Consider the following 25,939-nt stretch of genomic DNA (forward strand, 5'->3'; position numbering starts at 1 on the left):
AATTCTAAGCGGACTGAATTCAATGGACTTAGGGTGCATTCATACTACACTAAATAATGTGTTCTGCAACTGGATTTTTACTGTGTAAGAATAGCAAAAATCCAGTTGCAAAACAAATTATTTAGTATAGTGTGAACACACCTTTAGAGAGATGAAACTGCGATTAGGATGGCACTGTGAATATTATAAATAGTAAGGACATAGTGCTACATGTTTTTATTTATTTTGAGTGTTTATATACCCTGCCTTTCTCTTGACACACAGGAACCCAAGACAAGTAACAAGACAGTAAATAAAATATTTAAAAAACCTCTGCAAACCTATTAATTAAAACTGATAAGGTAGAGACCACATCAATGTCCTTCAAGTTTCCACATAAACTCTTTGAAATAGCTCTTGAGCCCCAAAAGTTCACAAATCACATGGATGCTTTTAAAAGATAAACATAGAGATTTACAAACTCTCTTACCAGTCAGTACTGAGGTTGACAACAGTATATTTCCAATACTGAATCACAGGCAAAGGCTGTGGACACAAATCCCTACACAAACATAGGCTGTAACCCTCTTCACCATTATCTGGGAATAAACCCCACTAAATAAAGTGAAACATTTTGAGTATATATGTACAGTTCACTGATAGACTTTCTCACAGCAGTTATATAACATCAGTGCTGTTAACCCCTTCCCCTAACTCTAGCGCTACCCCCAAATATCCAGGAATTCCCTAACCCTGAGTTGGCAATTCTAGCTCGTGTGGAGTCTTTGACCATGAGGGAAAAGAACTATAGCTGCATACAACAGTATTTCTCTCAAACAAACTCTGTCATTTCTAGGCCTAAATAGGCCAACATAGGCTCCACATGCCTCCTGATTTTCAAGGAAGCCACACCCAGCATCCAGGTCCATTGGCAGCATCTTGGTTGCCCTGACAAGGATGCTTCTGTGATACTGGCTGCTGCGAGGAATTACACTAGCCTACTGACCATTGATTCCCTGATAGCCATGGAGTCTGCCATGATCTCCATGGGGATGGACATTCCCTTGTGTCTCAGAGCATGAGGTTCTCAAGCTCTCCTCTGCCAAGAATAGGAGAGGAAATGGTGTACATCCAGACCACCATTGTTTTAGTTTTGTTCATATTGATTTATTTGTATTTATTAAAATATGTCAGTCCTGACTTTCAGTTTTCAAAAATATCAGGGCTGTTAAAATGATTAACATAAACAATGTCAATTAAAATCCAAACAAACAAAAAAACTGAAATGACCCACAGCTTTAACAGACCGCTGATTCCACTGACTTACTGAATTGAGCGCACCAGTGCCATTTTGTTCTTGCTTTTTTCATGCAGTTTGTTATACTTTTTAATTGTGTGAACTGAAAATGGATTTAGGTTTGATTTAGGTTTAGCTTTGATATACTAATGTATATGGTAAAAATTGGTAAAATGTATATGGTAAAATTTTCCTCTGTGCTATTTTACATGTAAATTTTGTTTGAGTTTCTTTATATATATATATATATATACACACACACACACACACACACCTAACAAATGAAAAAAAGAACAGATGAAACTGTAGCTTCAAGAGTTCCTGCACTCCTATATGGTGTTCTCCAACTAAATTGTAAGACAATTTAACCATTTACTTCCTTTCCTTTGAGACACCTTAGCTGTGACAGGGACATATCACAGGGTTTGCTAATGGCTTGCTGGTTTTCCAGCACAACCACAGCTGCTAAAAATGATTAACACAAACACAAATGATATAAATTAAAATCCAAACAAAGAACTGAAACCACCCACAGCTTTAACAGACTGCTGATTACACTTACATAGTGGGATGTATGTTAAATTAAAGCATTCAATAATCTTTGTTTTGTTTTTATCTGTGTTCTCCCTTTAATAAAGTTCTTCTATCCTTACTAAATTCTGTTTTGAGAAATACAGATTGCCAACGGAAGCTCATGTATTTTTTTTTTAAAGAAACTATCAACTTAATACAATTTTACACATCCAGAGGAGGCTATATTTGGACTATTTGGGGGCCTACTTTGTCCTACCTACATTTAGTAAAATGTGCCCATGCCCACATACTGGCAACCTATATCGCTCCATGTTTTCTCTTTAAGTGTAGTGTGGGTTTTTTCCCCCTATGAAACATATTAAATACCATACAATTTAAATGACTTTAGACTTTCAGAACACAGAAAAGTAATTTACAGGATGGTTTGTCCCTTGTGAAGGCAGCTGGCAAATTAAACTGACAACCAAGTCCCAGATTATACAAAACAGAAAACCCCAGTACCATGACTGGCAGGATAGTGTTGATGGTTTTAGCAGGACTTGGGATCTGGATTATGCTCAATTCTGTAGGTGTGGTCCTTCTAAGGTGGTTATAATGGCGTGGCAGAAAAGCCAGGAGTAAGACAATCTGGTGGATAAAAAAATGCAGCAACTCCACAGTGGTCATTGCAGCTCTCATCACCAGTACTGAGTTTATAAAATTAGGAAGGAATAAAAGCCACTGTAAAATATTTTAGCATGTAATTTTAGGGTTTGGAAAGGTTTTGTTTGATCTAATAGTCTTCTTTCCTTACAGGAAGAACTCCACCAAGGAGAGCTTTTGGAACTTCTTAAAGATGAGACCAGATGTGACTGGGTGGGCTTAACTCTTTCTTTCAGCCTACTTTAGGGATGCCAGCCTCCAGGTGGCACATGGGGACCCCCTGGGATTACAACTCATCTCTGTATTACAGAGATCAGTTCCCTTGCAGAACGTGGCTGCTTTGGAGGATGGACTGCGTGTAGGGCTGCCAGCTCTGGGTTGGAAAATACCTGGAGATTTTGGGGTGGAACCTGAGGAGAGTGGGGTTTTCCATAGAGGTTTCCAAAGGGGTTTCCTTTCAAAGTGGCCACATTCTCCAGGTGAACTGATCTCTGTTGCCTTGAGATCTCCAGCTATCACCTGGAGGTTGACAACCTTCACTTTGTGGCATTGTACACCACTAAGGTCCTTGTCCTCCCCAGGCACCCCCCCCAAAAAAAAATTTCTAGGAGTTTTCCAAACTGGAGTTGGCAACCCTGTTTCTCCCCCAAGCCCTGCCAGGGTGACCTAGCAACCCCAGTTTCCTTATCTGCTTTTCTTTTTACCATTCATTTCTTTTGGAGAGAATGCTAGTTCTGAATTTCAGTCAGTGAGGATAAGGTAGGGGAGTTGCCAGCTTCCAGGTGGTGCTGGAGATCTCCTGGGATTACAACTGATCTCCATGTGACAGAGATCAGTTCATCTGGAGAAAATGATTGCTTTGGAAGGTGGACTCTATGGCATTATACTGCACTGAAATCCCTCCCCTCCCCAAACCCCACCCTCACCAGACTGCACCCTCAAAATCTCCCACAGTTTTCCAATCAAAAGCTTCCAACCCGGGCTGGAGTTACCCAGATGATGTCAATAGCAGTGCTATCCTAACAAAGTAGCTACTTTCTGAGCCCAGTGAAGACAACAGTAAGGTTGCTCCTTCTTTCCCCCCCGGAAGCCTCCTGTTTAGCTGTATGACAGGTAGAAATTTAATTATCAGATTATACGGCACTTCTCCCAAAGAGCTAGGACAGGTATTTATGGTTCTTTCCTCCTCTACCTGGCAACTGCCTGAAGAGAGAGGAATAGACAGCCATCATCAGTCAACCCCCTCCATTTAGATGCTGAAGTTCTGAGCCGGATGCTCCTCTTGAGAAAAAAATTAGTAACTTGGTTGGAAGAAAGGACCTCATCTCAATGGTGGCCATGGGGATGGCTCAATTCTACCCCTGCTTAACTGTTTCCCCAATTCTCCACAGGCTGCTTTTAGCCATGGTGGGAATAAAGACATGAATCCACACTGTGCCTGTCTCTGTCCTCCCTGGCCAAAAGTAGCCTTGGGAGCCCATTGCCCATTAGGGAAAGTCTTAGAAGGAGGGTAAAAACATACCCTTGAAGAGCATCACAACTGCATTTTAGATTAGGCACTCTGCACTTGCGTTTGGTAACTTAATTTCACATCTGCATCATCATACTTGTTTTAGTCTTTAGAATAGGTCCAATAAGTGGCCATTCCTTCTTGTTACCTGCAAAATGAACATACCTGAACTCTGAATTTATTTTGTTGCAGCTTATCTATCCCTTCTTCCTGTGCAACCTACTTATTGGTTCATAAGCCATTCAGGCAACAACGTGTCTATTTTATTATTTGCATATGATGGGGGGCCCTTCAGCCTACATCAACTTGAAGCTAATGAGATTCTGTTACAGGGCTAGCTACACTGCAGTTCCTAACAATTCTCAGATGACAACTACAGAATTCCAAAGGTGTTTAAGTGTCCCTGTTACAATAATCTCGACACAATGGAATTTTAAGAAACTTCTAGCATTGGGCTTGGTTGTGCACACTGTATACTAAAGGGAAGGATGATTCATGCATTCACTTCTGAGATGGTTACTGCTGTATTTCAAGATGGGGAAATGTATACATAAAATTGCTCACCAGGTAAAATATCACAGAATGTACCATGTCAGGGAGACCGCTAGACCAATAACATGTTGCACCATGCTAACAATGTCACACTTATAAAACCCACAAGGCAGCTAACAATCAATTAACAAACAATGCCAGTAGCAGAAGAAACTAAACTTGCAGCAGAAGTCATGGAATAAAGCCTGGAGCAATGTTAAGTTACCTGAAGCGGCACACTGCAATCACACCAGAGTGGAGAGGATTCAACAGAAAACGGAGCACACAACAGGCATTTCAGTCTGGATGGAAACTGCCCCCAACCCATTGTTGCATATGGATTTCCACTTCTGGAGCAAATGTTTCCAGAATAACCTCATCCCCAACACTACTCAGCATGAACACAGAGCTATAATAATACACCAACCTCCCAAATCTGAAGCTCTACATAAGTAATAATTAAAGTTAATGACTTGTATTACCAAATAAAATCATGACAGACCCTGAAACTCTCCATAGTTTTCAAGTAATAAACAGAAAGCCATTTTCAAAAGGCCATTTTTCCAGCCTGTGACTATACTGAAGCAAGCTTGGTGTGTGTTGTGGCATTTAAGCAACCATAGGCATGGGAAATCAGTGTCAGAAATTTACTACTCCTGACCAGAAATAAAAATGAAGTGAGCCATTTGGTGGAAACAGCTTCTGGCATAGGGCAAGAAAACACGCCAAATATTTTAACATAACTTTTTATAGCATAGGAGATGGGGATCTTGTTACGTACATGTTAGAGGGAAATGGCAATCACTTTCTTGCTTTTTCTCCTTCACTACTTCCAAGATAACCCTTAATGGATTAAAATGTTATGAAATAAATTCTGTACATAGAATGTGGGCTGAGATAATTTAAACTCATTTCCCTTGTGACCCCTTAACATCCTGGAAGCTGTCAACTACAGGCAGTCTGTTCTTTTTAGTCTCCCAAGATGCATAAAAGGGATTTTTTCACAGTTTCTATGATAGCATGTGAAAAAATTATATTTTTTTCCTCCCTGATTCTATGCTTGTGGTGAAGTGGACATATCCAAAAGATTGTAATGGCAGAACAAAACAACACACATTTGTCTGAAACTGGAACAGGAGTCAAAAGAAAATCTACTTTAAAAACACTCAAAGAAACAGATCCACAAACAACTAAACAACAGACACACAGAGGAGGAGGAGGAGGAGGAGGAGGAGGAGAAGGAGAAGGAGAGGGAGGAGAAGGAGAAGGAGAAGAAATTGGATTTATATCCCGCCCTCCACTCAGAGTCCCAAAGCAGCTCACAACCTCCTTTATCTTCCTCCCCCACAACAGACACCCTGTGAGGTGGGTGGGGCTGAAGAGGGCTCTCACAGCAGCTGCCCTTTCAAGGACAACCTCTGCCAGAGCTATGGCTGACCCAAGGCCATTCCAGCAGGTGCAAGTGGAGGAGTGGGGAATCAAACCTGGTTCTCCCGGATAAGAGTCTGCGCACTTAACCACTACACTACCAAACTGGCTCTCAGTATTTCACGACATGGATGACAGTATTCATAACAGATGTTGAAAGAGTTATCAAGGTGCAGAGGATGTTTGTAAGAATCATGAGAATTTCTATTTTCATTTTTAAACAACGTTTCTAGCTCTAGTTACAGAGAACAGCTATAAAGTCCAAAATCTGGAAAAGGATCCCCTATCTAGTGGTATCTAAACAACAAATCCAAAGAAAGAAGGCATTTTAACAATGCACAAGAGAGTACTTATATAGGCAGCCTGCCTACTAGAAAGAAGGTTTTAAGCACCTGGTATGCCACCCTGAAGCCAGCCCCACTCCTGGACAGCAGCCTACTTTACAGTCTTTCAAGCTCTGGCTAAAAATCTGCTCTTGGGTATAAGAGAGAGGTAACTGTCTTCCATCTGACTCCTTTTGGAAGGATTGCTAAGGAAAGCATAATTTGGATGCAAAATACATTAATGTTCATCCCACCACACATGAGTCCTATTCCTTTTCAGGCCAATATGAGTCCTGAAGTGTTTAGGCACAGGGAGTTGGCCTTGAACTTTCAGGATTACATCAGCACTTTAAGCAAAACAGGTACTTCTACTGCAAAAAAACACAGAGGTAAAAGAACTAGCAATGCAAGTAATCTAGGAACAAAAATAAAGATAAAGGTTGTAATTTCTCTTATTTATTGATAATTTTCGGTGTTAACCCTAAAATCTTTAGAAAGTTACTAGGATAAGAATCAGCATTCAGATATGACTGATCTGAGTCATTAAATATTAACTTTTTTCCAGGTGGGGAATTTCTGATAGCGGTTCATAGGAAATTCCCTCTTTTCTGCTGCTTTTCCCATTGCTTCTAGAGCCATTTGCAGGGGTTATTTGGTAGAAAAATAAGTGGCGGAGCTCATTAGCATAACTCATTAGCATATGCCACTGCCCCCTAACCCAATGTAAGAAAGAAGAGCCCTCAGCGAGCAAGGCCTGCTGGGCTCGTTAGAGATCCAGCCAGCCCAAGCAGGCCTCTCTCACCTGGGGCTCTCCCTGACTGCCTCCCCTCCAACATTCAAAAGGCCAGCAAGTCACCCACTGCCCAAAATCACATAAGAAGTGGAGAAAGGGTGGTGTGGGCTTCTCTAGGGGTTAATGAGGGCTGCTGGGGGCATGGCAAAGCCCCTGGAGGCTGGCTGCCTGCTCTCCTAATCCAGAGATTGTTATGCAGCTGCACCTACTATTCAATGGATAACGTAGGTGGGGAGGAAGAGGGGGAACCCTCAGAAAGGTTCAGGAACTGTGCTCCTGTGAGCTCCTGCTGAATCTGAGGCCTGCCAAGATCTAATAACAAAAAGAAAAGGAAAAACAACCCATCCAAGGTCAAGCTAACCATGCAATCCCTGACTGGCTTTATGACAGACAAACACCTCGGTCTGGAGCTTCAATTTATTGGCTCTCATCTAGTCCACTGCTGATCCCAAGGCATCCCCTGATAGATATAAATGACAAGTCACTTATTAAAGCAAAGAAACTTTATAAAGCAGTTTGCTTTGTGGCATGAAATGCTTTTGTTCAAAGGCCTAATAAATTGTAAAATCCATTGCTTGTGCACAAACTCTTGCCTAAACCTGCACAGCTATGAATAACAGCTATCCCAGAACACAGTCTGATGAGCTTAAATCCCATGCAGTATGAAGAGGCATACCTTCAGTACTCGTTGTTAGGGTCATACCAGTTCATTGTTCCAACAAATGGAAATCTGTAGTAATATGCAGAGATGCCCTATGCCATCTTCAAACATCTTACATTTTAAATGCTCAGCAGAAACTAAGACCCAGATGTCATGACCCAGATGGGGTGCCTCCTGACACTGCCACCACTCTGGAATTAGGGTTCATTGGGAAGGCCCAGAGTACCATCCCAAGACCTTCCGATTCCTTGCTTTGGCCAAGAAAATAGGCATGTAGACCAGGCAGAGTAACAAAGAACAACAAAAAGGTGTATTTTAAACAGGAAAATCAGTAAAGGGCAAGTGAACAGATAAGGTGCTTTAAAACTATATTAATGTGGGTGAAGGAAAATAAACATCAAGTCCCTTAAGATAGGAAGATACAAGGCATACAGAAAGACAGATAGTCAAGTTAAAAACAAGCTTCCTGTCTCTTTTTGCATGAACAAATGACTGAACATTTAAAAACAAAAGCATTAAAAGACCTTACCTATTGTTCTCCGAAGATCTTCACACTGGCTAATATGAGGGAACTTCAGGATTTCTTTCCACTTTTTGCTTTTACCTTTACGCTTTCCTCCACCCCCTGAAGACGAAAAAGGATATTGGGATTAAATTCTTTGTTATATTCCTGTTTCATGTTTCTCCCACAAAGCTAGCATGAATCTACCTCATGTACCTTAACGTAACAAGTGAGATAACCTGAACCTTCAAAGTTTCTATAAATCAAAGCTGTCAGCTGCACTGTTTGAACACAGCATTGCAGCTATTACACACATGCAGCCCCCATACACATATAAACATAGAAATCATATAATCATAAAAAACAGACACAAAATTTGCATCTCCTCAGCCTCCCTCCCTGCGCCATTCCATTTTTTTTTTAGGTGAAGATGAATTATTTAGCAGACTTTTCCAAGTGACAGGGCTCATATTGAAGCCAAAATTAAAAACCAAAAGTATTTTAAAACAAACAAATGCTCAAATGAATCATAACATTATAATTGCAGTTTTGGGCATAGAACTAAAAAGTTTTAAATCCATGACAAGCAGAGAAAACTCAGTGCAGGAGGAGCAACATCAATTTCCAATAGCAGCAAGTGCTCCATTTCCCATAATATGAATCACCACCATCAAAGCATGATCAAAATTAGTGTCTTAGAACTGAAGAGAGATGGAATTCTTCTAGTACATTCACCCTCAAAAGAGATTACTTCAGATGTAAGTAAGTAAATTTATTTTTCTATCCCTCCCTCCCCCGCCAAAGGCGGGCTCAGGGCGGCTCACAGACATGGAATACCATGATTTGGATAAAATACAATGTAAACAGGAGTTTTAAAAATACAATTCAACTACATAAGTTAATTAAAATAGATAAAACAGGTACTATAAGGTGCTATAGATCACAATCATGCATAAGATGACTAGATGGTTACAGGTCGGTTTAGCCAGGTTCTAACTTAAAAGCAAGCTGAAAGAGAAAGGTTTTGCAAGCCCTGCGGAATTGATTCAGGTCCCGCAGGGCTTGCACCATCTCTGGAAGTTGGTTCCACCATCGAGGGGCCATTGCTGAAAAGGCTTGCTCCCTGGTTGTCTTCAGTCTAGCCTCTCTTGGCCCAGGGATTTTTAAAAGATTTTGAGAGCTAGATCTCAGTGCTCTCTGGGGAACATATGGGGAGAGGCGGTCCCTAAGATAGGCAGGTCCTCGGCCATATAGGGCTTTAAAGGTAATAACCGGCACCTTGTAGCGAACACGGTACACAACCGGCAGCCAGTGCAGGTCCCGCAGCCCAGGCTGTACATGTTCCCACCGAGGTAGTCCCACCAACAGCCTGGCCGCCGCGTTCTGCACTAACTGGAGTTTCCGTGTTCGGTACAAGGGCAGCCCCATGTAGAGGGCATTGCAGTAGTCCAATCTCGAGGTGACCGTTGCGTGGATCACAGTTGCTAGATCACTGCGTTCCAAGAAGGGAGCCAACTGCCTCGCCCTCTTAAGGTGGAAGAAGACGGATCTCGCAGTGGCGGCTATCTGGGCCTCCATTGATAAAGAGGATTCCAGTAGCACTCCCAGGCTCTTGACCCTGCGCACTGGTATCAGTGCCGCACTGTCAAAAGCCGGTAGGGTGATCTCCCCTCCTGGTCCGCCGCGGCCCACGCAAAGGACCTCAGTCTTCGCCGGATTCAACTTCAGCCCGCTCAGCCTGAGCCAGTCAGCCACGGCTTGTAACGCCTGGTCCAGATTTATAGGGACATCGCCAGTTCGGCTGTCCATCATTAAATAGAGCTGGGTATCATCAGCGTACTGATGACAGCCAAGCCCGTACCTCCGTGCAATCTGGGCAAGGGGGCGCATGTAGATGTTGAATAACATCGGGGAGAGAACTGCCCCCTGAGGCACCCCACAGTAAAGTGGGTGTCTCTGAGACAGTTCCCCCCCAATTGCCACCCTTTGTCCCCGACCTTCAAGGAAGGAGGAAGCCACTGTAAGGCTAGCCCCCGAATTCCTGCGTCGGCATGTGATAGGGATAGCCACATTATTCTAAAATCTAATACAGTTTTATTCCAACACAAGCATATAGCCTACTTCTTGAGATGCTCTAAGTCAGGGGTGTCAAACATGCGGCCTGGGGGCCAACATGCGGCCTCAGGCCCCCAGAGGGCTCCTATCATACCCCAAGGCAACTGGCTTTCTCTGCTTCCTTCTCTCTCTCTCTCTCTCTTCTTTCTGCATAACAGCTTGCTTTGCCAGGCTTGCTCAATCACACAGGAGCTACAGAACAAAGCTTCTATTTTCTCCATTGGCTGAGGCTCCTCCCTTGGAGAGGAAGGGGGGAGGCAGAACTTGCCAGGTTCTCTCAATTGCACAGCAGAGCTACTGAGCCAAGCCTCTCTTACTTCTATTGGCTGAGGCATCTCCCCCTCCTGGTCCCCTGGAGAAGGAATGAAAGACCAGAGCTTTCTTTGCCCAGTTCCCTGGATCCCTTGGCAGAAATACAAAGAAAGCACCTGTAAGACCAATGAGTGCTAATGTTTTAAACATGTTTTATTTTAAATTTTAAAAAATATATATAAATCTTTGTGTTTGTGTCCTTTATAAAGTTTATATCTCTGCTACCTGATCTAAAATAGGAACACACACAGCCTGGCCTGATATGGCCTGACCCAACAAGGTCTCATTTATGTTAGATCTGGCCCTCATAACAAATGGGTTTGACACCCCTGCTCTAAGTGGATCCCCATACTTCTGCCATTTTATGTAAGAGATTTGAAAAGAAACTCTTCAAGGTCAAGGGGTCACGGAATGCAGGCAATTTAGAGTGAAATGTAATTACGTCAAATTCAAATCTAATAATGAAAAATACAGAGCTCAGTCACTAATGGATGGGAAATCCCAAATTAAGTTTTTTAAAAATCTCACTGTAATTGTCATTATCTGAATTCTTGATTCAAACTGTGAGGAAGGTTAATAGGGCCAAACTAGGCAAGATGGCATCTTCATGGCTGCCACGGGTATGACTCTGCCATTTTAAAGTCATTTAAAAATGTTGCAAGCATGGCAAGCTGAAGCGCTCTTTGTCCCCCCGCCCCCCACACCTTATCAAGTCACCAAAAGAACTCCCTCCTCTGGCTATTTTGGCATCTGAAAATGTGTGTGGAAGAACAACAGTGCATTGATACAAGCTTAATCAAGAGCAGATATTTGCAGCATTTTTACATGACTTTAAAATAGAAATGACATCCTCGTAGCAGCCCAAGAATGCTATCAAGTCTAGTTTGGCAATTAATACACCCCATTCCAGCTGCTTTACAGTAAAATCTTCTTTTAATAAAAGCTGGTGATGTCAAAATATTGAAATATGGGCTTACTTACAGCCACATCTCCCATTAAATTCAGCCATTCACACATCCAAATCTCTGCATTTCTAACATAGGCCTATGTTTCCCTTATCAAGATTTTTTTCCCTTGCCCTTTTCTTACCTAGCTGCACTATGCATATTTTCTGTATTAACCCTATTCTGCCTTGCTGTAAAATCACCTTAGAGAATTTGCAGAACTGTACTGCAACATTAGTTACTGAACGAAGTACAAAATCATTGGCTAAAGTGTGCTTATGAAATGTAGCAATCCTTCACAGCAGCAATAGGAATATGAAATAGTTGTTAGGAGCATGAATCCAAAGTAAATTTGTTACCATGGGAGTAAAAATCTGATGTAATTTTGTGGAGGAGGAAATAAAAGATATGCACAAACATACCAAAATTGTGTATTTTTACCATGCTTTTTTTGCCAGGATCTGGAAAAACAGTTCCCTAGTTACAAGCATGATTGGTGCATTATATAGACAATGGCTTCACCCTTCTCTTATTCCTTGTCTAAAAACAAAAACAAAAACAAACCCACAGCAGCACAGCATCATGACTCATTTGCTTGTATCCAAGCACAATATAGCAGCCCTCTTTTCGCCCGTGACGTTTCTACGCTAAAGATTCCAATCAACGGCTTTAATCTGCCTGACCTTTCCAGCTCACAGCCTGTATCTTGGAGCTCTCCTTATTCGCTCACTCAAAATACAATTTGGCAAGACCACAGGCGTACGTGTGCATGTGGGGTGAAACTGTGTACCTGTGGGTGTGAAGACTTGAAGGACAAATTGCTCCAAGACAGCTAGGCAAAGCAAACTGTCTGTCTGGGCTAAAAAGGAGGTAATCTCACCAAACAGGATGGTAATTTTGGAGGCTGTGAAAATGAAGACTATTCAACTACTGCCTTGACTCTTGCTTTCATGACATCTTTTGAATGGAGGAGACTCTTTAGATCTCAGCTACTATTTTTTAAAAAGATCTGACAGGTGCCATATGCTGTATGCCCTACTTTCACCACTTGGATAGCCTGAATAATTGTGATGTCTTGTTTTGTGGGCTGCACAGTGTGGTCTCTCTGTGCTCCCTATTAAAGGCTCAGCATTTGGACATAGGGCCTTTTAATGAATTAAGGATCTTTGATACTCCTAATGAGCTATACCAGTGGTAGGGCAAACAATCAGTTGTTCACTGCTCAACAAGTAAGGCTGATACTGGTGGATGGGGGGGGGGTCACTGAGTGGACTAAGAGGTCTGAAAATGTTATGCTTAATTATAGCATTGGGTCCCCCCTTGCCCCTGGAACATGGTGAGTTGTCATAGTAAACGCTGAGCTGTGCAGCAAACTCATGAGGATGAAACCCCACATGTATATATGCACATGTGAAAAAGGCACAAAAATCCTGCACTTGAACTGAGGGGGGGGCGGTTACTAGTAACACTATAAATAGATTTGGAGGCCTGATTTATCCTCAAGCTTTTAGCATGAGCAACCAAAAGGACTAAAGGTGGGACACAGAAGTTACCCTATTGTATGGAAGGATTAGATAGTCCCTGGGATGAATAAAAGCTGTAAGAATGACACTCTCAGGGATTCATCAGCATCTCATATGAAGTGCATCAGACACCAATGCCTGAATTGGTCCTTTCTATCATCCCTGTCTGCGTTAAAGAAATCAGCACTGGCTTAGCAAACTGACATTACAAGGCATCCCTATGCAGATATTTTATACACCTGTGGGGGGAATGATGGGAAGAGATTTCAGGTCAATTAACAGAGACAGATGAATGCATGATTGCAAACCCACTCCAAAATTCTATTAGCATATGATGTGCTATAACTTCATGGGAACAAAAAGACTTGCCATTAAGAGATTCTGAGAAACAATCTGAAATTTTAATCTGCATTAAGAAACATAAAAGAAGAGAAAGCGACTTTCTTTGCTTCTTCTCAACCCATAAGTATTCTTACATACTATGCAATAAAATGGCCCAAACTGGATCATTGCAGTCATGTATGGGAAAGCATGTTTTGTGGATAAGGGGCCACAGGCAGACCTTGACAGTTATGGAGATAGACCAGTGAGGTGGTGCCCCAAATACCGGCAAAGCTTGGACAAAGCTCCATCTCATCAGATTAAAGCATTTTTTAACGCAGAGAAAAACACAACATTTCTTTTGATACGTAAATGTCTATTGGTTGGTTGCCCTTTGTGCCAAAGGTGAAGCTGGCAGGAGCTGAAAAGGAGCTGTCCCTTTGTGTGTAGGATGAGGATGGAAAGTCTGAGATGCTACAGAGTCTGTGCACAGCACTTGCTGAGTATGGGCTGGAATGCTGCATGTTGCTGATTGCTGCCTGTGCACCACTGATGCAGCACCCTGCCAAGAGTGCGCCAGATGTTCAAGGACTGCAAGTGCACCTAATTAGTAACCTTTTCCAGCTTCTTTTATTTGCTTATCTGTGTCCTAGAACTGTCCTGTATTTACTCTTAGAGCTGTCGCTTGTAGAAATAAAGCCGTTTAGTTAAGAAGTATTCCATGGATTCCTCACCCATGTCCAAGACTGTTTGACAGAGACTACTATACAGTCTGGCTGTTTTGCCTCTGTACAATACTGGCATCAGAGGCAATTAACAGGATGAAGCCAGGGGTGATAGCAGGCTACCCAAGGAGAGTCCCAATATCTCACCTAAATTGGAGAGTGCAGCCTTCTAACCAGGCTGTGTACCACTGACTGAATCTCACTGACTAGGGAGGAAGAATATGAGCATCTACAGCATGTTCCTGTGGGATAGTTCAAAAGCACAGTAGTAGCATTATGCGTAATCTACATCTGCACCTATATATATTATGAACAGTATCTTTTATTCTCTGACATCACATGGATTGGTGTTTTATACTGCATCTGTATCTTCTAATAATCTACTTATCTGTTTTGTTGGCACATCGTGACAATTTGATTGTGCAGTGATTGCCCCTCCAGGTACTTCTTCTAATAGAAGTACTTCTTTGTGAAACAAGGTACAAGTGAAGAAATGGCCATCTGGGGAAGTCTTTTAAATACTTCATGATATTAGATAGTACAGAGGACATTAATATGAAATGAACAACTTGCTGAGTAACAGTTCATTTGTGTATGGGGGAGGGGGAAATATTATTTACTTTGTGGACTTTGTAGTGATGGAACAACCAAGTATTATAATCTGAGGCAGAACCACTTTCAAAACATGCGTCTTCATTACATCACTTATAGAAAACCAAAAAGAATAGCAGTTTAAACCAAATGCATGTTCTTTCATTTGATTTGCAAATTGAGTGAATTCAAATAATGTTCTTTGTGTTTCTTGTGGAAATGCTTTTGGACTTTCCAGTGCAAAGACGCTGATCCTTCCATGTTTTTTAAATGTAACAAATGGCTTTGGATGTTACTTTGAGACAAACAAACAGGCTGCTCAACAAATACTTCCTGTCTTCCACATCCTAAATCAAATTGAGGGAACTGCAGCAGTGAAGCATTTCTAGGGGAGAAATAGTTGCACAGGAAATGTTAGGCACCCCTTCCTCCTACCAGATTACCTGAGGACCAGGGGCAAGACCAAACAAAGAGCCATCTCTGTGTTGTGAAAGAGACTCCAGTTTTGTTCAGTTTAAAAATTTCCATATGGAGCACACAGTGTCATTGATGTATTTTCTAGATTTGAGGTGCTATGGATTCTGATGTAGACTGAGGGCAAATGCACCACAAAATATGCTTTTTGGGTTCAGGTTAAGACAAAACTAGCTCAGGAAGCTTATTAACAGTCCTCACTATAGTGTGTGTGTGTTTGGTAGTCAATAAAGGTTAAGTCCCTTTGTAAATAAAGACAGCTGGGGGATTGACAGTGAACAGATGTTCTGATGGAATCTTCTCCTGCACCCACCAGTTAATGATGGGAAGTCAGAGGTCATGGATTAATTACCCAATGAATTAATGCTGATGAATGGTTGTTTCCCCTAGTAATGTTCACGTCTGTCATTATGCTGTGTGCTTACAAACGGATGCTTTTCTGGTGGAAAATAAATACACAGAAGGAGGCTTGAGGGAAATGAGAAAAACCGTATCTTGGTTCTTCAAAGTCAAGAGGTACTCTGTCATTCTTAATGGAAACTGGAATCTATGCTGGTGTTTGCTTTCTAGCGGCCTTGGTAAATTCCTGATATTGATGTTTCTAAAATCAATATACCATTAATCCCCACTTTCTGACTTCATTCAAATGGATTTCCACCCACCAAACTAATCAAACTGAAAAGCAGTGTAGCTGTTATCTTAACTGAAGAGGGGAAGTGCTGGGATGAAAGGATGATTGTATCTGAAGCCCATGTGACTGGGAATATTTTTGATGAGTACATGATGGATAAACCGCATGTACACATCTGGGATCTTTTGAAATCTTTCATTACTCGTTCCCACAGAAATGACAGAAGAGAACTTGATTTTCTGTCTTTCTTTCCTTTCCCTTTTCCCCTTTCTGAGCATCCTGGGGCTTGTTACCAGTGTCCACCCACTGATAAATAAGCACAAAAAGGGAAAGCAACCTGTGGCCATTTGCAGTCCTTTCACATTTCCCATCTAGTACTCATACTAGCATCAGTTCCAGGGCAATAGTACAACATACCAATACCATGCAATGGGGAAGTCATCATTTTCCTTCAAGCAGACAATCACACTACTGTTTGCAAGGCTGAAGAGAGACTTTAAACAGCTTCTGAGTACCTTCTAAGCACACATTTTCTAAAGCTTGAAGCAACCCCATGTTACTGGAGAAGCCTTATGCTACAGTTCTACTCTGTCATGTTACCATTTCTTTATTTGACATGCCTGCCTTCATAACACTCTCACACTGCTAGCAGTTCTGTTATGAGTATGTCTTCTAAGAATACCAGGCTGCTTGTGGAAAAATATAAGCTTGTCGTCATATTGTAGAACCCCAAGTTACAGTTTCCTGATATGACAAGATACTATATACTCAATATATTTCTGTAATGTAATCTCCACAGAAAATTTCGTCCCAGGAGCAATATTTTTAAAAGGGGGGGGGGGGTGGTCAGCAAACCAGTAAAAACAGCACAGCCTCAGATGAAATTTCTTAAATTGAAACACCATAAGAACATGAGCACCATAAAAACAGCAATATAAATTTAAAGATCAAAATCAACCCATTGGAGGAGTTAGAAGCCTCAGTTCAAAATGCTCAAGAAAAATAAAAGGTTTTAGCTTGCCACTGAAAGACTAAAAATTTCAGTACCAGATGGAGTCAAACAGCTTTCCAAAGGTGAGGTGCAGTAACAAAAAAGGTCCTGTCCTCCCAGACCAACCACCCCACCTCCACAGGCAGGGTCTGTGATAAGGGTCTTAATGGTAGGTCAGGCTTATGTCAGAGCAAGAAGTCATGGAAAGCCTCAGAGTATGGCTTTGATACATCTAAAAACAGACATACCACACTACTCCAATACCAAGATCAAACACATTGGAAGTTAGGATTCTGTTCAGTTCTGCTGCTCAGAGAAATGCCACAGGAAGGACTGGCCATATACAATAAGAATGCAAATGGACACTAATTAAATTAGCCAGGATGTAACACATGATGCTGCTTGAGATGCCCAAAAATTACTCAAATACTCTCCCTTGTTATTCAAAGCTATCGCATAATATGTGCTCTCCTAGAGAAAAGGTATTTCTTTTTTTTAAATGAATCTTATTGTAACTTCAATAATACAACCAAACTTACATACACAAGACTCTTATCAAAATATACACCAAAAAATTAAGTACACACAAAGAGACTATAATGTAAATATTTAGGGATCAATCTTTGAGCAGTGGAGCACTGCCAGTTCAAGTCTAGTAGAGGAATTAATTTATCTAATAAATTAGAAAGTCCAACACCATTATTCAACCTAGTAAGTGAATTGGCTATTTTATCAAATGCTAAGAATTCCCATATTTTAGCTCTCGAATGGTCTGAAGAAGGTACCTTTTTAGATTTCTAATAAGTTGCAATCAATAATTTTGGTGCCATCAATAAAATCATTATCAATTCTTGTTTAATTTTAGATATAGCAAAAGAGTTCCACAAATTAAGTAATATGAGTTCAAGATCCCATGGTATTCTATATCCAGTTATAAAATAGAGCTCATTAATTATATCCTGCCAAAATTTACAAATATAGGGACAAGACCATCAACAATAGATATATGACCCCTTTGCTCCACAATTTTTCCAACACAGATTTGAAGTAGAAATTTTCATAGAAAATAATCTAGTTGGTGTCAAGTACTACCTAGTGAGTAACTTAAAAGGAAATATGTCAGCTTAAGCACTCAAAACTGGTGCCAAACCATATTGTATATTTAGAACACTGGACTTAAGCCTCAGAGACGACCAGATCAAATGCCACTGATCCTCTGAGAAAAAATAATTACAATTATTCCAAAAAGATTTTTCACTGATCCTCTGAGAAAAAATAATTACAATTATTCCAAAAGCATTATCCAAATATCAAATATATTTTAGAAATCAAACCTTTACAATGATTAGAATTTAACTTTAACAACCTTTTAAATTCTGAAAGAGGTTTTTAAAAAGAGTTGTAAAAATCAGCAGAGTCCAACAGAGATTTGAGTTGTAAATACTCAAACCAGGGAATTATAACAAAAGTTATGTCTCATGATGGTACTAGTAATATGGCAGATCCAGTAAACTATTCCAAGGTCCCAGCAGAAAAGGAACCTAGCTTTCTCACAAGACATACAAAACTATTATTCTTCAATGAAATTGCTCAGTATCACAAAGGCTCGGTACAGCTAAAACATTGGCGGATCACCAAACCATGGTTTGTTGAGTGGGAGTACCATATATGTGTTTCTCTGTATCCATTTAATTTTTGAAGATCACAAGTGTTAGTGTTAAGTTTCCACCAACATTAAATCATGGTTTAAAACTGCAAAGGAAATATGTCAGCTTAAGCACTCAAAACTGGTGCCAAACCATATTTGCAAAGATCAAGATGGGTAGCCATGTTAGTCTATCTGTAGCAGTAGAAAAAAGAGTCCAGTAGCACATTTAAAAGGTAAAGATAGTCCCCTGAGCAAGCACCAAGTAATTACTGACCCATGGGGTGATGTCACATCACGATGTTTTCTTGGCTGACTTTTTGTTATGGGGTGGTTTGCCATTGCCTTCCCCAGTCATCTACACTTTACTCCCAACACGCTGAGTACTCATTTTACCAACTCAGAAGGATGGAAGGCTGAGTCAACCTTGAGCTGGCTTCCACTGGGATCAAGCTCAGGTCGTGAGCACCTTAAAGACTAACAAAACTTGTGGTGGGATATGAGCTTTCATGAGTCACTGCTCACTTCAGATAAGTGGGATTTGCAAACTGTGGTTTGTACTAACCACAAGGTTAGCAAGGACAATAAAGTAGACATATGTTATGCTCAAAACCCACAAGGGAACGAAAAGATTGTGCACACCAGTGTGATTATGAGCAGAATTAAATCGACACTAGATCAGTGTTTAACACTCCATTTATACTGCAGCAGAACAATTCAACCTGGCAGAACCACCAATCAAAGACACTTACGTAGTCTCAAGAAGCTGACCAATGTACCTGAGGAAACTGACAACATCAGTGCATCTAAGGAAACTATCTTAAGGTATACTTTAAAGATGATATATAACTTTCACCATTAGGAAACTACACAACTATGATGTTTTCCATGTGGGAACAATCCCACTGATGCTGCAGATGCTGGTACAGTGCAGCCACAATAGGAGTTCCACACAGCAGATTTTCCCTGGGAATTTTTTAAAATTGGTGATTGAATGCCAGTATATCAATATACTGTTATGCTAATATGTATGCATCAGGGAATCTGAATGCCCATCTTTCATTAAAAATAAGTCTCAGTCCCAGTTCCCTGAGGAGACATGTGGGGAGGAAGGGGGGCTGGGGGCCCCTCTTTCATGCAACATAATATCTACTGCTATACATTCTAAACTTTTCCTGCAAGCCCTGGGTACCTTTCAGCTTAAAGAAACATTTGCAAGACATCCTGGCCAACTGTATACTTGTCAGTGGGAATTTGTTAGGAAACGAATAATCAAGGACCAATTAAACTTGGGCATTATGCTTTGAGGAAAAGGAAAATGACTACTGACCAATCTGATAGTAAAGGAGGTTGCTTCCTGAGGTAGTATAACAGTAACAAAAATGTTGGGGGTGAGGAAGGAAGGACATAAAATTCAACTGTTTTTTGGGGGGAGGACATCTTTGTTTTCCTTACATGCTGTTTGAAGCAGTGCCAATTGCCAGCACACCAACTAGCCATCTAAATTACTGACTGCAATCACTTCAGCCAATTCAGATCTCATTTGCAGAATTTGTTCTGTATTCTTAAAGTGAAGTGGGTAGCCATCTAGACACAGAGCCTCCTCTGTTGTTGCACTCTATCTCAGAGGCTTTCTCTCCTAACTTGTCTGATCAAAGCAAAACGCCTTCACTTTTAGTGTACCTGCTGAAAAGGTTTCTATTTTCCATGTATTTATAGAATACTAATTTTCTTTTTCCTTGACATGTCTTAATTTTGTTACTAGGTAAATGTTACTAGGTAAACTTTTTTGTTACTAGGTAAACTAGGATTTTATTACCATTCAGTAAAGCGTTGTTTTGTTCCAACACACCAAGTGATTGTTTAACTGATGATGGCTTACTACTGTAACTTTTGAGAATGTTCTTGGTTTCATACAAAGAATTCTACTGCCGCTAATGACTTTAGTCTGTATTTTTATCATTTGCATTTTAAGCTGCTCCAGGAGACTGAAAGAGAGAGGGGCATGAGAAGATACGTGCCGAAGCGCATGAAAAAATATTTTAAATAAAACAAAGTGAGATAGAATATTGTCTGTCAATGTTACTCTACTGACAGAACCTTAATGAAGCTAATGCTTGGTCTGACAATCTTATCACAGTGAGTGATTTACTGAACTATTAGTCATGCTGCTATGGGGTCAAGAATCTGAGATGAAAGAAGTAGATGGCAAGAACAGGGAGAGTCTGGAAAGTTATTGCAGCTTCTGGAGAGGGAGAGTATAACTGTGGATTATTTTGGAGGATCTATTAGTTAACTACCAGGATGGGCCAAATCCTATAGCATTTCCAATTCCAAAAATAAACAGCCCCTTCAATAGTAGAATCTCATGGGATATTAGCAGCTAAAGACAAAAACTACCCAACCCCCTAAAAAGTGTAGGAAAACTGAAGCCTTGGATTTAATGTTGCAATAGGTCCTTATACAATCATTGAAAGAATTGTATAAGTTTCTCATTTCTTTCAGGTTAACTTTGTTCCAATATTGTACATATAAATTACATCACCTAAATATCACATCCAGTTTTCTGTTTTTAGATTGTTGAGCCATTTTAGATTGCTGAACTCAGATTTGTATTCCCACAGCTATTGATAGCAAATCCTTCATTTTTGAAGTAGATGATGATCTGTTTTTGCTGCCAATAATATACACTGCTAATTGTCAAATGCCCATTCAGTGCTTGTCTTTCAATATGACCAAATAGAATCAAGAAAGGATTAAATTCTTCCTATTTCACTGACATGTTTCCACTATTCTATATCTAATATTCCAGTCTCCTAAAAGAAGTGACACATTTTTAAACAGTTGCTTCAATTATTTTGGAGCATAATACCACCTACATTAAGACTTTAATAATTTCCTCAGAAGCCACACCCATTATTGTCTTTGAGAAATCTAATATAGGTTTATAATCAGAATCAATATTCCAAGCTGGCATTGTCTCATTCTCATTTAAATTGAAAATTCATATATATATTCTAGTTACATATTTTGGCCTTTGTGTAATTTTGTTGTGTAACATTGGGCCTGATTGTTTTGTATCTGTATGTATATATGGGGAAATTTTAAGGCTTAATTTAAAAAAAAAAATGTTTACCAAGGGTTTCATTAAAAAAAATCCCTGGCCAATGACTAAATTAGTTTATTTGATACCATTACTTGAATCAAGATTAGCATTTCCTCAGGTGCAAGGGTTTACTCACACAGAGCATGACATATTTGTCACTCTCAGCAGCCTGAAATCCCCCCTGAAATCCTGTTCCTCAATATCATGTGTGTGTAAACCTTGGCACCCTCGGAAACACTTGTCTGGATCCAAGCCTATATATAGACAGTAGAATAAGCAGCTGTGCTGAGGTTTAATGTTTTTGTGAGGTGGTAAAGGCATGGGAGGAGAAGGAGCAAATTGTATACTAAATACTATCCTTATTGTTAGGCACCATAAGAATGGAAAGCAGTGCAGATCGAAACAACCATTTCCCATCTGTTTATCCATTCAGCATCTGCCTTAATGGGGAATCCCAGTTACTGAGCACTTCACATTTTTATTGCATGCAATAAGCATTAATTAATTCTCACAGCACCCTGTGCAACAACCAACTACTATCTCAGCTTCATAGTTAAAGATCGTTGTAACGATCTTATACATACTATTTGTGGAATTTCTTTGACGCTGCATGATCAAGCCCATATTTACTCAGCAGTAAACTTCAGGAGGTCATCAGATACGAAATTATTCATCTAAGTTGCAATACTATAGAGAGGTCAATTCCACTGTCCTACTTGCTTGTTAAAAAACAAGGAGGATTAAGACCTGGACATACAAGTTTTCCCAACAGGCCAAAAAGCTCTCCCTCCAGGCCATTTAACAATGGAAACATGGGAGGGGAGGCTTAAAATCCATTCTCCTTGCACAGTGGGTCCTGTCCTGAATCAGGGCCCCGTGAAAAGAGATTTTATAAAAACAGTGGAGATCCTGACTCAGAACTCCCAACGTATTGTCTAAGTTAAGCCTTCAAACATCCTGCTCTCATGATTTTCTGAACACATGGCAGCCACTGTTCTTATGAAAATCCATCCTTCCTTCTATAGCTTAGCCAGCTTTCATGAATGACCATAACAACATGCAAATAATTCATGGAGACAGAACTTTTGGCATACTAAATGTATACCATATCTGTGGAATGCACACTAAAGCAAATTGGTACTACAGAATCAAGTGTCTAGGGTTGCCAGCCCACCCACCCCCCTCCCAGTTTCCAGAACTCCTATCCAGCACTGGCCCCAAATGTGCAACATCACCTGGAGGTGATGTAGGCACATAGGTGACATTGGGAGAGGTGACACAGGGAAGACATGCTTCTTCCCTCCCCTCTCCTGGAGCATTCTGGTAAGTCCCCTGCCAGCCTGTCAGTTGGACTTGGCAACCCTGCAGACATCTGTGACAATCGCAACACTATTGGCAACACAGCATGCCAATATGCTGCCAAGGCGGCATGACTCTGGAGAGAGGAGGGGCTTTAAAATAATAGTGAAATATAAAAATGAACAAAGATTTTGCCTTTTTAAAAAATGCACATCCTTTATGGTGTACTGTGCTCTTTTGCTGTATATTGATCTGGACTGCGTATGTGTCAAAACGCTTATGTCAGAGGAAAATTGCATGCACCACTGTTTGGCATGGGCATCTTACACAGAAAATCTGAAATGCAACTTGGTTCTTCTGAAATTCTCAGCTGTTAAATTGTAATGTACCAGACACCTTGTCCACAACTTTAATACACCTGCTTTTTGGAAACCCAAAAAGGGGTGAGGACATCAGAGTTAGTATAAGAAACTGTCTTTCTGCATTACTGGTACGCAGACTCCCGCTCAATCCTTCTCATTCTGTAAAAAACCTGCAGTACTAAAAAAAAATAAAAATCAACCAATGGAAGAGGAATACGAAAAGGTAGGCTGCCTCTGCAGGACCACTGTGCATGTATGCACACACTATTATATAGCATATAAGTGTATGTCTGTGATTTCGGTGGGGGGATTCCCTCCCCCCAACTTTTTTGCCAGGTCCGCACCCAGCACAACTCCCAAGCCTGCATCCCCCCACCAGCAAGCACATGTACACTGATATATACACTGAGGGCCACATATCACTAATAGTATATAGATACTATAAATTATACTTTTGTCTGTATCTAATTAGTGGGGATTAGCGGATCCAACCATCCTCCAAATAGCCTTCCTCCAACAGAAGAGCCACTTAAGTTGGAGGAAAGCTTCAGACCTGAGCTGTGGAACAAATACTTTAATTAATAAATAAACTTTGCTTGGTGGAGGGTTATGATAGAGGCAGGATTCAGGCTCCTTCCATATCTATAACATATAGATGCAGAAATACCTACATCCATAAACTATATTTTAATCTAGTTAGCTCTTATCAAAGCTAAAATGTGACACAGCAAACTAATTGTGAAAGCACAAATACTTTCGCTTTGATGCACTTATGTTCCAGAGCATTTCACATGAGTGCCTTCCACATCTGCTCGCATGTTTTTATAAATAGCTGAATGGAAAAAAACTCATTGTGAATGAGCGACTGTGGAGGCAAAGGCAGCCTTGTGATTGAGTGCACAATGCAAGTGCATTAGGTCTAGTGCCAAGAGAAGCTTTGGAGGCCTCCCCAACAAGAACAGCCTGTCCTGGGAATAGCTCCATTCCCCTTCACTTTCTTCTAATCCCTGACCCAAGAAGACACTCCTCTGAAGGACTGAAGCAATGAGAAAGGAAATATGTACAGAACTGGTAGTGGGAGGAAGGGTGACAGCAGCAGCCTGGAAGCAGGGAAGTGTGTTTGGCTAACTCTTATTAAGATATTTGAAGGGTGGCCATAGATTTGATTAAGAGGGAACTAAAAAAAAATCAGTAAAGAGCCCCGTGGCGCAGAGTGGTAAAGCTGCAATACTGCAGTCGGAGCCCTCTGCTCCTAAGTTTGATCCCACCGGAAGCTGGTTCAGGTAGCTGGCTTCAGGTTGACTCAGCCTTCCATCCTTCCGAGGTCAGTAAAATGAGTACCCAGCTTGCTGGGAGGAAAGTGTAGATGACTGGGGAAGGCAATGGCAAGCCACCCCGTAAAAAGTCTGCTGTGAAAACATGAAAGCAATGTCACCCCAGAGTTTAAAATGACTGGTGCTTGCACAGGGGACTACCTTTACCTTTAAAAAGGATCCAGGCTACTATTTTAAGGAAAGTCTTGCTTTTAAAAAGTCTCTCCAAGATGAACTGGAGACCATGATTCCTGATTTCAACCCTCAAAAGACTATGATTCGTAATCAGGTTGGAGCTTACTTTGGCTTCTAGAAGAGTCTGAGAATATCGTCACTTACAGATGAGTTCTTTGCTCCAGGTGGGCTGTTATTGGAAAGCACCCCTCCCCTTCCATACAGCATGGCGGTGCTTCCATGCATCTTCTTGCAATCTTTCCCTGCTTAGCCTGCTGACTGAAGCAAAGCTGGGTTGGCACTCAATACTTATACAAGTAAGCTTATGCAAGTTTTTGATCCTACAAACTGTAAAAGCAAGGAATGCTTATGGATGTGCAATCTTTCTCATCTCTCTCAGTCGTTCAGACACTTCCAAAAGGAAAAATCAGAGAGAGAGAGAGAACAAACAGACGAGAACACATGCTGGGAATTTTCATCAAACTGACAACTGACCTATTGTTATAAGATTAATGACCTACCACAGGATTTCTAAACATCTAGCTTTTTTTTTTAGAAGCAGCTGTAGCCTTTTCATTAAGGAGATATGCCTTTTCCCTTATATCTCCACAATAAAAATGCTAGATAACTACTTTAAAAAAATAAAAGCTGAGAAGCCAGAGAATCTGACTGACAAGTAATTATTATGCAATTGTTGATTTAAAAAGAGAAAGCCCTCAGTGGCAGGGTGAGGGCTGCTGCAAGGAACTGGGAAGGAAATCTGCCATGTAGAAGCCCCATTGCCTATGTGCTGTGCTGGCATCCACAGCAGCAATGGAAATCACAAAAGCCTGCCCCCAAGAGGAAAACGCCTTTTTCTTACCTGAAATCTCTTGTGCATCTTCCAGTCCATTAGTTTGGACTTATCCAACTAGGGCTCTTTCGTGCACAGGATTTTCTAGACACAGACATCTAGATACAACCTAAGAGAGCATTGTCAAGAATCTTGTCTTCATACATCAAAATGAAACAAAATAGAAGAGTGACTTCTCTTCTGCACGTGGCTTCGGTGTGAATAATTCCTCTGGTGCAGGATCTACCAACAGTCTGATTCAATTACTGCAGGCTGCAAGCCTATGTATGCTTACTGGAAATTAAGCCCAACTAAATTTTTGGGAATTTATTTATGAATAAGTATGCACATAATAGTGCTGATTAAATCTGGAAACTGAAC

The 25,939-nt window shown here is 40.8% G+C and overlaps 1 protein-coding gene across 1 annotated transcript in view; it reads right to left on the reverse strand.

The window, feature by feature from the left end:
- The window catches only part of GRK5 (G protein-coupled receptor kinase 5), a 252,071-nt gene that overhangs the window by 174,864 nt on the left and 51,268 nt on the right, over positions 1-25,939 (reverse strand). The window contains exon 2 of the mRNA XM_060241527.1: positions 8,228-8,323. Coding sequence (XP_060097510.1) covers positions 8,228-8,323 — 96 coding nt within the window. The remainder of the gene's footprint in view (positions 1-8,227; positions 8,324-25,939) is intronic.

This window comes from Heteronotia binoei, chromosome 6 (genome assembly GCF_032191835.1).
Source record: "Heteronotia binoei isolate CCM8104 ecotype False Entrance Well chromosome 6, APGP_CSIRO_Hbin_v1, whole genome shotgun sequence".
Taxonomy (NCBI): Eukaryota; Metazoa; Chordata; class Lepidosauria; order Squamata; family Gekkonidae; genus Heteronotia; species Heteronotia binoei.